Source organism: Rattus norvegicus, chromosome 3 (genome assembly GCF_021556685.1).
Source record: "Rattus norvegicus strain SHRSP/BbbUtx chromosome 3, alternate assembly SHRSP_T2T, whole genome shotgun sequence".
Classification (NCBI taxonomy): domain Eukaryota; kingdom Metazoa; phylum Chordata; class Mammalia; order Rodentia; family Muridae; genus Rattus; species Rattus norvegicus.
This window is the reverse complement of record NC_141536.1, coordinates 73,996,117-74,008,472: the sequence shown is the minus strand read 5'-3', so window position 1 is coordinate 74,008,472 and position 12,356 is coordinate 73,996,117. Positions and strand designations below refer to the sequence as shown.

Below are 12,356 nucleotides of genomic sequence, written 5' to 3'. Positions count from 1 at the left end.
CAAGCACTCTACCACTGAGCTAAATCCCCAACCCCTATACTCACTTTCCTAATGCGTTTTCACATATTGTTGTTAACTTGATATTCAATATTGCTTCTAATAAAATCATACAATAGAAAACTTTGTTAAGTGGGTAGGAAAATGCCAAAAATTGTCTAAAATGACAATCTCACATATAAAATTGTTAGTGTCTGCTTGCTTATCATTACCTAGTAATATTAACTGATCCTAAATATAATCCATGTCATGTAATTATTTTGTATTACGACAAAGGAATAAAACTAAAATTAACGGAAAATAACCCTTAAGTCTTGAACACATTCACTGTAGACAGTATTTGAAAGATTTTGTTTTGTTGTTATTGTTGTTTTGATGAATCATTTAAGTTTGGCATTTACTGTGGTGTGCTAACAAAACAAAAATACATGTAACTAGGCTTTAAAACTGTGAAAAGTAATAAGTTGTGGAAGTATAAGATTTCTGTTAAGATGTCAACTCAATGTTCTGTCCCCTCACATTAAATATTCTTTAACATGGTCTGTCCAATGCATGGTAAGAGAAAAAGATTTTTCATTTTTTAGACTCTTTATTTTCCATTTTTAAATTTTTGCTCAAGCTTGGTATACTGACTTATGCTTCAATTCCAGTACTGAGAATGTTGGATAGTTGAAATTGATTCAAGTACCAGTCTAGCATGGTCCAAAGAATGAGGAATTTCTAAAAAAATCAAGACACTATGTATTCTTGAGAAAACGACCTATAAAGGGAGAAAAGCTCTTACTATTGCAACTAAATTCAGGAATAAAACAAGAGTATCTTTTGTCTCTATTCCCATTTAATATAGTAAGGTATCTCAAGCAAATACTGTAATGGTTAAAGTGGACAGTTAGTGCGAGGACATGGAACCATCAAGTTCAGGAGCATCCAGATGCACACATAAGGGAATTTTTATTAAGTTAGCTGCTCAGCATACATGTGAGGCTTTCTTTCTGTTAAGTTTATATATGGACAAGCTTCGAGAATTTTGGAATTTTGCTTTCTTTAAAAAACACAGAAATATAAGAATGTGCTTTCCTTTTAATCTCAGGTGTGGGGATGTTAGCCTGCTTCTGGGTGATCCCCAGCAACTGCCTATGATTTTGCTTGGCCTCCTGCAGTGGTGTGGTATTGTTAGGTGTAGGTAGTTCTGTGATTATGTGACATTTGGAATTCTGGGGACTTTGCAGAGAGTGTATAAATCATAGTGCTCCCAAAGGGTGGTGGTAGTGGTTGTTGATCATTCTATGGAATGGTTTACAGTTTGTTAGTAGTCTTTCTCAAACAAAAAGAAAAGGGAACAACATTAAATTTAGGGAAGTGTCTGTTTCTCTCTCCCCTTTATCTTTCTTTCTCTCTTATCTAGTGATAGTAGATTAAACTGTGTGTTGGAAAAAGAAGAACACACCAAGTATCAAAATAAAATAAAATAAAATAAAGTAAAAAAAAACTATAGTTTTTTTTTTGTTTTTTGTTTTGCTTTTTGTTTTGCTTTTTGTTTGTTTTTGATTTCTGATTTTTGACATGGAAGGATATCTGAAATGTGGGCAATACTGTTCTCTGAGCTTGAGTATCAAACAAACATGTACAGTAACCATTCTATATCTAGGTTGTGAAATCAACATTATCTGCTTCCTCTAGCTCCTATTGCCATGATCTCCAACTCTGAAGCACTTTATTACTGAATTGCGAACCACATGAAGCATTTCCTTAAGTTACAGTTGTCATGAGTTTTAATAGGTTTAGAAAGATCCTATCAAGCGCTATAATAGAGACCATTTAAATGCTATGTTTCCAGCATTGGGCTTTATATTTCTACTGCATATTGTGTAGCACAGAGTTAAGATGGTTCTTTCCTCCTCAAATGATTTAATTAAGAAAAATAACTCACAGGTTGGGGATTGGCTCAGTGGTAGAGCACTTGCCTAGGAAGCTCAAGGCCCTGGGTTCGGTCCCCAGCCCCAGAAGGAAAAAAAAAAAAAGAAAAAAAGAAAAAAAATAGCTCACAGGTATATCCAGCTTCTTGAGATTTACTTAATTTCAGATATGTCAAGTTGATGACTAAGAATAGTTATCATAATCATGTCCTGAAGACAATAATAAATTGGTATTTAAACATAATGGTATAATTCACTGGATGGAGAAACTTTCAGAACAGGCGAGCATGTGATAGGAATCAGTGACATGAATGCATTAAAACTTTTTACACTTTATCATGTTACGTGTATGAAAGTTTTTCTTGCTTGTAAGTATGTGTGCTATGGGTTTACTGCTCAGCGAGGCCACATGAAGATAAGGACTTTGACACTGAGATAATAATTGGTTGTGTGACAGTTTTTGTTGGTCATTGCCTCGACTGCCTCTGGAATTAACTAAATCCCAGGTGGCTGAGTACACCTGTGGCTACTGTTTTTCTTAATTAAATAATTTTATGTGAGAAGGACGAAGATGAATACAGATCTTTTGAGGTGAGAAGTCTGACTTTAGTCTGGGTCAAATTTCTGGTAGGAGTCTATATAAAAGACATGAAAGAAGGAAATGCTTGTTCTTCCTCTTCTTACCTTTGCTCTCTCTGACAGTTTAGTGTCTTCATTGGCATTAGAATCCACTCTTTTTTGGGGACACCAACTTCTACTGGAGACATGCTGAGACATTCAACCATTGTTAGACTTGCTTGAACACAAAATCTAAGCCACTCTAATAAATAAATATATATGTATATACATATATATGTATATTTGTAAATAATATATATATTTCTAGACTTCCCTGACTAATGCACCTGTGAACCTGTGATTCAGAAAGTAGAACCTGGTGTTTTGCAAATGCAGTGAGTGCTATTCATCATTGAGCTATTTCTCGAACATAGTGGAGGTTTTGTATAATTTATGTCTACATTTAAAAAAGATAATTGGGACAAAAGATAAAAAAGTAATAGAGATTTTAGAGGAAAGAGTTCTGGATGGTTAAAGTTTACATCAAGTGGTATGCTAGCAAAAGACTTTTGAACTATTAAAAAATAATGTCCAGGTCTGCACTGGAATAATATATCTGCCCTAAGTGCAAGATCTCACAGAAGTTGACATAGCTATAGTTCTAGGGTGACAGGTTCCACCTCAAGCTTCTGGAAACTTAGGCAACATTGTAGGCATGATAATGATTTACTAAACATGAATTTATAAGACATAAGGTTTATGTAGTGATGTTCCATGCATTATTTAAAGGTTTATTTATTTTATGTATGTGAGTATATTATTACTTTCTTTAAACACACCATACAGAGTATCTGATACAATTACACATGGCTGAGAGCAACCATATGACTGCAGGGAATTGAACTCAGGAAACCTGGAAGAGCAGTCAGTCTTCTTAACTGCTGAGCCATCTCTCTAGGCACTTTTTCACGGTTTTTGAGAGAAGCTGAGGCCACGGGATATATACAAATACTAGGGTCATTGAATGAGTTTGTATGGCTATTTGCTTAAATCTATGAAAGTGAAGACTACATTTTAGTGGGGATCCCAGAGGCTGAGACATCACAACAATGTGGGACACACCCTGAGCAATCTATCATTCAATGAGTATAGCTGGGTGAAGAGAGAATGAGACTCCTTGTCCTGTTGGCAGCAGATATGGATGGTGGAGGACATTTTTCCTGTTTTAGATCTCTGTGACTCACCACATGCTAGAAACATGAAGCTGCAAGATTTACTACTGTTGAGATTCAGGAAGAACCACACACTGACCTCTCAGACACTGATCTCAGATATGATGAAAGTTTATTAATCAATTGATCAGCTTAATACAGACAGATTGATCAGGACCACGGAGAGGACATTGGAGCCAAACTGTGGTGCTCCTTTGTTCTTAGGGTAGGCTTTTTATAGAAAACTCCAGGTCAAAACTTCAGGAGACATGGAGCGAAGAATTATTACGTTTTGTCTAAGTATGGAGAGTACTATCAGCTGATTTTCAAGATGATTGGTCCTAAGTAAGGTAAATGGCGTTGGGCATAGTGAATTTCCATAGTTTTGAAAAAGGAGAGCATGAAAATTACAACAATAGCATATGACTTACTAGTAGAACTTTTTATCGTCAGCTTGATTAATTTTGTGAAGTAGATGAACTCCATTTTACCTTATGGGCAAATGGAGCCTAAATACAAAATGGCTACAATTACCTTAAAAGAAACAAATCATATTACTATATGCCTTGCTCAGTTTGGGCTTTAACTCATTCTTCTTATTCCTGGCTTTTGCATCATTCCTTCATTTTGGAATGGTAATGTTAATTTGCTGTCTTGAATTTTCAAAATATATAACATCTTTTTTATTTTATAAGAACGTACTATGACTTCCTTCAGAATGTTCTTCTCTGATGACTAGTGTTTATGTCCCACAATGCCTTGTACACTATTGGAAAGACCAATCCTCAAAGCTGTTGCTTAGATGTCAGATTTCCATTCTAGAATACTGAAACAAATGATAAAATTACCCATTCAAACAATAATAGCATGACTGATAATGATAAGGTGTAACAAACCACTTTTAGATTAGAACGGAGGTATGTTGCATAGGAAGGAAAATATTTTGTTAATGTAAATCTGCTAAAAGCTTATGGTTTACGAAGTCACATGCCCTTGGTGGGAATATGCTGTTACTGTTTGGTAAATAGACGAGGCATCAACCTGCCATCTAAATATATATATATATATATATATATATATATATATATATATATATATATATATGTATATATATATATATTCCTAAATGGAGCATCTTTATAGCTTTATATCACCACCTCCAAGACACACGAATATCACAGACAGAAATAAATTGTAGGACCTGATAGGTAGGCAGGAGTTTTGTGATATATTTTCTTCTGAATATGAGTTAACCATTTAAATAATGAAGACATTACCTGTGTATACCTGTACAAATCTGGGCCATTCGACATTCCACCTTGGATAGTGTAAGCACTTGTGATGGTCCCCCTATATCTGGGATGCTATAGACAGGTAGTTTTTTCTGGTAAAAGGGTATAATTTTTTACCAGTATGTAAGCAATATAAGTTTCCATTGCTCCAGTAAGTAACTCCCTATTCATCTTCACTGAGGTAACTCTAATTAAAAGCAGGATTTTCATTTTTTTTATTTTTAAAGGTATGTGCGTAGTTTTTTATAGTTGGAAGAGAAAGAGGATTAGTAGTAATGGGGGTTATAAGAGAGAAGTATTAGTGGTCAATATTATAATAATTCTATGAATATATATATGAACTTGTCTAAAATTAAACATAAAATGTACTTCTTTAATATAAATTCCTTTATAGGTTTTCCCAAAGTAATGCATGGTAAAAATTTATTGAAAAATCCCTTGTGACTGAAGGAAGTTTTTGTGTGTGGGTTTTTTTTTTTTGAGAGTCGTTTTAATATAAGATAGTAAATTCGTTGCGAAATTACAACGTGGTCCAAATATGTTCTACAGTGCTCACTAACCTCAATGAATTCAATTACAATAAGAAAAAGTCTGGAAGTTTTTGTTAATTCAGCACATAAACACTGTTTTCCATATATTATTAAACAGGGTTTGAGGGTTTGTTCCTGAACCATGATGAGAACATTGTTAAATAGAATTCATAGAAAAAATTAAAAGCACAACCTAATATTGGAGGTGCTTATAAGTATTGTTAACTAGTTGATGAAGGGACAAGGTATACAGAACTATAACTTGGAATCTCAAGGGGCAGAAAATCCCCAAACCCTTTGGGTATTCAGAATCAATCTCATAGATTCATGATGTCTCAGAGAAACATATTTAAATTCCAACAGCAGTGAAGGAGGAAATTTGACTTTTTCATTTTTCTATTACTTGGAGATCATGATGAATACAGTGCTTGTGAAGCAGAAATATTACCCATTCTCTTGGCTAGCCCTTTCTTTCACATAGAAGTAGACTGCCAGCAGAGTATTTTTGGTCACCACTGAATATCTGCAGTTGAGATTAGAAGATGGCTGTCCTGTCATCAATCTTTTTATTTTTAGAAAACTTAGCCATGGGACAGCATATAAGGTACAATTTTCATCTTCATAAATGATTTTAAATTGTGATCAAGTGACATTTGGATGTTGTGATTAGCAAACTGTAAATATTTTGTGTCATAAATGTGAAATGTGGAGTGTTCTTTCTTTCTTTCTTTCTTTCTTTCTTTCTTTCTTTCTTTCTTTCTTCCTTTCTTTCTTTTTTTTCCCGGAGCTGGGGAATGAACCCAGGGCCCTACGCTTTCTAGGCAAGCGCTCTACCACTGAGCTAAATCCCGAACCCCAAATGTGGGTTTTTTATTTTACTATTTTTTATTAGTTATTTTATTTACATTTGTAGTGTTGTCTCTCTTCCCAGATTCTCCTCCACAAATTTCCCATCCCATCCCCTTCCCCATTGCCTCTATGAGGGTACTCCTCCATCCAACCCACCCACCCACCCACCTACCTCATCCTCACAAGAATTTTATAAACTCTGGTGCACAAATTCCATACCCAGTAGAGTTGTATGATTAAAGTTAACGAAATAAAAGCAGATAAAATGATTCATGAGAAGCCTAGAAGGCATCGCTTCAGATATAAGAATGGTTTGGTACACGTGCCCAGAGAACTCAGCAGGAGTTTTTAAATTACAAATGCCTTCCCTTCCATCCCCTTCCTCCTTTTGTCTTCCCTTTCGTCCAAGGCAGAGCATTCTCTTCAATCATTTTAAATGTATTTCCTCAATTTAATGAAATTTAATGGAAAAATGTTCTTAACCTCTAAGAAAAATATTCAAGCTAGTTTTCATTATTTTTGACATACTCTAAGGCAAATTGTCCTAGTATGATTTTATTTTCACAAATTACATTTTATTTGTGAAATTTTTTAAATTAATTCAATATTAATGACTAGGGTTTCATATTTATATTTTTATAATTGTTTTTATATTTTAGATATTGGCTGAAAACTTTGAAAAATAAAAATAATTTTGCAAATGTATTAAATATATTGAATCAGGAATTTCGTTAAATTGGTAAAGTTTTTTTTAAATGTCATTTAAAGAGGTATCTTAGAATATAGTGTTTAAGATTTTTCCTTTAAGAAGAAAACATTTTTGTTATTTTGTCTTTTTTTTTTTTTCCGGAGCTGAGGACCGAACCCAGGGTCTTATGCTTGCTAGGCAAGCGCTCTATCACTGAGCTAAATCCCCAACACAAAAGAAAACATTTTTAATGATTCAAATTTTCATCTAAGTTTGTGTATGCAAACACTGATATCCTTTGTATTTAGAGTTTGTATAGTATGTTTATAAAAATAATGTTTTGGGTAGCTGTAGCATAAGTTTGGAGTCCCAGCACTGGGAGATGAAAGGAGGATCAGGAGTTCAAAGTCATTCTAGGTCACATGATGAGTTTGAGTCAAGGCTGTTGCTATATCAGATGTTGCCAATCTCTCACCAAAACAGTGAATTAACATCTTGTCTTAAATGGACCAACATGATTCATGTATGACATTTTGCTCCTATTCGTATTATACATAAAACTGTTTTTGCTAACTTTTATTAAGTATATATCAGTTATTCTTAGAGAATTTCATGTATGTATAAAATATATTCTGGACATATCTGTCTCTTGTTCTCAACCCTCACACTAGACCCAGACACACTAAAAACCAGAAGTTGAGTAATGTTTCAAAATATTCATTTCACAATTTATTTGATCTACATTTAAATTCATGCATTTAATACATTATACAAATTTATATTAACTATAGATATCTTAATGTTAACTACATAACATGTTTTATTCAATTTAGCTGAGCTCTCAACTATTAAGAAGATAATACCTCCTAGTAGATGTCCTGGACCTCAGACTCTTACAAATTTTCTGCCCCACTCTCTGCAGTGCTAACTGAATCTTGGGTCTATGAGTTGTATTATTATATATTACAACGTATTATGTTGTAGACATTGACTTTTTAACTTGCATCTATATGTTGCACAGACAATTGTGATTTTGTTTACACTATAGTTTGTGTTATATCAAGTAACATCTAAAAGCATCACCATGTGACCATTAACTGTAAGTCCATTAGACTCTTCTCATTATGGATGTATCAATGTATATTTGCAAATAGCATTATTGGGAAAATAATACTGACATTTTGTCTAGCATTGCTGGCCACGCTAAGTAGAACAAGAAAATGAAGCTAAGAGTTACTTAATTTTCAAGATCAACATGAGGTCTGTTTTTCTTGGAACATCCTGTTCAGTTTGGCTTTCTTTGTACGACAAAACTCTCTGGTTTATGAATACTTATGATTGTGTATGAGGGATATCATACTACAACATTGATCTTTTGATATAAAACTTGATATTTATATTCTTATATATTAAGAAAATTAAAAATTATTGTACATTGAAACAACCTGTTCTTTCAACAATTTATTATCTCATACAATACAAGTCATCCTGAAAACAGTTTCCCCTCCCTCCACTCCTTTCATTTGCACAACCCAAGACCTTATCTTATAGAATCCCATCAAACTATAGCTATTGGGAGGAATGCTTAGTTTAATTTTGATATTTCATGCATGGATGATGCTATCTCCTTATTCATGCAAGTTATTTATCCTGCTTTAGCTTTGAATAACAACTAGTAAATATATTATGTAACAATATATAATTCTACAGTGATCTTAGCATATTGTAAATGATGGCTGTTTAGTGACCCTACGTGGTCCATTTTCTACTGCTCTTTGTTTAGGATGCTATTCGTCATAGTTGGCTTTCATTTGGGAATTGCTAAGGAGCTCGCATGCTGGTGAAAAAAGTGGCCTAAGAATATCAAGAGAAATGGTGTTTTACAATAAACTTGTACATATCCTTGTGTTAGAAATTAATATGTAGAATCCTGTCTGTTCATTGAATTTTACAAGCAATAAACCTGCCCAATACTTAGTTCTTTGTACATACTCTTAAGTCTTTTACTCACAGATTTTAACAGCGGATGTAAATATTGATTTACATACCTATTTATGTATATATGTATATATTCATATGCAAATAATATTTTACTGATAAATTTTGATTGTGTGTACAGAAGATGACTGTGAAATCCTGGTACTGTAATATTTATGTAAGTGATTCATGGAAGCTCCTTCTCTGATTAATGCAGCTGTGTTTTCAAATGAATTAATTATATCTACCAGTGTAATAAAATGCTACCATGAGAAACTTTTTGACATTTTCAAATTTGACCTTCTTTGTCATCCTAAAATATCATCAGGTAAGTTTGTAGTAGATTTGTATAAATTTAAACTGTATATTTATTTAATTTATACTAATTCAAATGAGGTGAGATTATGTAAATGTCCCATAAGTATCAAGGCTATAAATTACAATGAATTATTTCTTTTCTTCAGTTATGTGGTTTTCCACAATTGTAAGTTGGTGGTGACTTTATTCTCTTCTGATTCTCCTTTTTATACTCAATTGCTTTAAGCAAGATGTTACACTCCCATTTGGACAAAGAAGATAATGTCATCCCTTAATAGGGAAAGGGACCCTGTTGCAAGGCTATCTCTACTCATATGTTCTTTTTGAGAAAGAAATGTTTGCTTGACCCTGTTGATCCTTAGATCAGTTCTGGTGCCTCTTAAAATCCAAATTATGCTTCAGTTGTTTCTTTAAACTGATGACCTGTAGTTACACCTTTTGTACCAATAAAAAAAATACAACATTAACTTCTGACACTATTGACTACCAGATTGAGTTCTGAGTAAAGACTTTTTATGTATTCTTTCAACTAGCTGTCATGACAACAGCATCATTTTTCTGAAGTTCTGGTCACATTTTAAAATGATGTTCTAAAAGTGAAATTTCAACTCTTTTTAACAGATATGTCACATGTAGTGTTATTTTTTTATGTTATATGAAGAATAGATTCATTCTTATGAAATTCTAGTTCAATTCATACTTTGAAACACAATTTCAAAGTAGCCACGGTTTCCAAATATACCATAAAAACATTTTACCTGTCCTTTTGCTGGTGAAAAGGCAGTGCTATAATCAGTCATTCTGTACTCTACATGTGATCCTCAATCCATACAGAGGGGGCCATGAAGAATAAAGTGTGGTCTTTGGTTCATAATTAGGATACAGACTCAAATGTCTTTCAATGTTTTATTTTAATAATCCACTAGAGTTAGACAATTTGAAGATGAATTATTTTATTCTATAGCCCAATTAGATATATTCCTGCACCAACATTAAACATGTGGCAATTTCAAATATTTAAAGTATTTTTCTACCTCAATTTTATATAAAAATCAACAATACCCTCAAAATATCTATAATATACTGTTTAAATAGTAAAATAATAAATGAAGACAATTTTATACAAGGATGCATCAGCTAGTTAATAGTAATAGTATAATTTTGCATTTAGTATAATCATTTTTTCACAAATACAGATATAGATGAACAGAATTTTCTTTCACTGTATTTTTGAAAATCATGCAAAACCAGAGCTTTGTCACTGAGTTCTTACTCCTGGGACTTTCACAGAATCCAAAGGTTCAGAAAATAGTATTTGTTGTATTTTTCTTTGTCTACATTGGAACATTTGGGAGCAACATGACAATTGTGGTTACAATCATAAATAGCCGTGCACTTCTGGGTTCCCCTATGTACTTCTTTCTGGCATTCCTGTCCTTCCTGGATGCATGCATTTCCTCTGTCATCACACCAAAGATAACTGTGGACTTGCTTTATGAGAGGAGAACCATTTCTTTTGATGGTTGCATGGCACAAGTCTTTGCTGTGCACTTCTTTACTGGAGTAGAGGTGATTATCCTGATAACCATGGCCTATGACCGTTATGTGGCCATCTGCAAGCCCTTGCTCTACTCTTCCATTATGAACAGGAGACTCTGTGCAATTCTGGTGGGGATAGCCTGGGCAGGGGGCTTCTTGCATTCTACCATACAAATTATCTTCATTTTATATCTGCCCTTTTGTGGCCCAAATGTCATTGATCACTTCTTGTGTGACTTGTTCCCATTACTAAAGCTTGCCTGCACTGACACACATATTTTTGCCATTTTGGTGTTTGCCAACAGTGGCTCTATCTGCATCATCATCTTTTCCTTGTTGCTTGTTTCCTATGGTGTCATCTTGTTCTCTTTGAGAGCCCACAGTTCTGAAGGAAGACATAAAGCGCTCTCTACCTGCGGATCCCACATTACTGTGGTGGTTTTGTTCTTTGTGCCGTGCATATTAATATATGCAAGGCCTGCATCTGCCTTCTTCTCTGAAAAAAATGTGTTTTTATTTGCTACCATCCTGACACCATTGCTAAATCCTATGATTTACACTTTCAGGAATAAGGAAATGAAGAATGCCATAAGGAAAATGTGGAAGAGATTGATGTTGGATTATGGTATATCTTAAGATATTAAGTCATTACACTTGGTAGATGGTTCAGTGGGTAAAGGAACTCCCTGTGTATGCATGAGGTACTGATTTCAGATTCTCAGCCTTATGTGAAAGCCAAACATGTTATCACAACTGAAACACAGTACTGATGATGTGGACACAGTTTCCAGGGGACTTACTGTACTTTATTTAAAGAAATCTAAACGTTCAGATATAAACTTTATCTCAGAGAAATAATATATTAGAGATTAATTTTAGATACTTAATTTGCTTCTTTGGACTCTTCACTCATGCTTAGGGATATGTACACTCCCCTCCACCATTGCACATACACACATGCATACACACACAGACGCACACATACATGCATGCACACACACATGTATGCATATACACACACACGCATACATGCACACACACACACACACACACACACGCACAAACACATATGGGAAGAATTACATAATTATATTGTGGTAAGTTAATATATAAAGAAATAAGGAGTCAATATTTACTATATTAATATTTAAAAATTATTCATTCTTTTGAAGGAGATAGCACCATTTTATAGAAAACGTATTAACAATAAGATTTGAAAATTGATTGATGATACTTTCACCCTGAGTTGACTTCTAAGCATTGTCAATGAAAAATAAAACCAGTTCAAATTTAACACTCCATAAATTTAAAAACAAAACAAACTAAAAAGAAGAAATTTAGCTATAAGTATGCTTGCCATTCAATATTTGCTTTAAAAAATATCAGTAGAAAAATATGTATGTTTAAAAATAGAAATGAAAGAAAAATACTAAAAATATCTTGCCATACATCATTGTGATCATCAGAACCTTGGAGTGTAA

The 12,356-nt window shown here is 33.6% G+C and overlaps 1 protein-coding gene across 2 annotated transcripts; it reads left to right on the top strand.

Moving 5' to 3' along the window:
• Nucleotides 1-10,575: 10,575 nt before the first annotated feature.
• On the top strand, nucleotides 10,576-12,152 carry Or4c108 (olfactory receptor family 4 subfamily C member 108). 2 transcript variants are annotated; one of them, XM_087653669.1, is made up of 2 exons: nucleotides 10,576-11,489; nucleotides 12,134-12,152. In XM_087653669.1, the coding sequence occupies exons 1-2, from the start codon at nucleotides 10,576-10,578 to the stop codon at nucleotides 12,150-12,152; spliced, it is 933 nt and encodes a 310-aa protein (XP_087509795.1).
• The last annotated feature ends 204 nt before the right edge of the window (nucleotides 12,153-12,356 follow it).

Excerpts from the sequence above, each read along its gene's own strand:
- Or4c108 (XM_087653669.1), top strand. The coding sequence starts at position 10,576 with ATGCAAAACCAGAGCTTTGTCACTGAGTTCTTACTCCTGGGACTTTCA.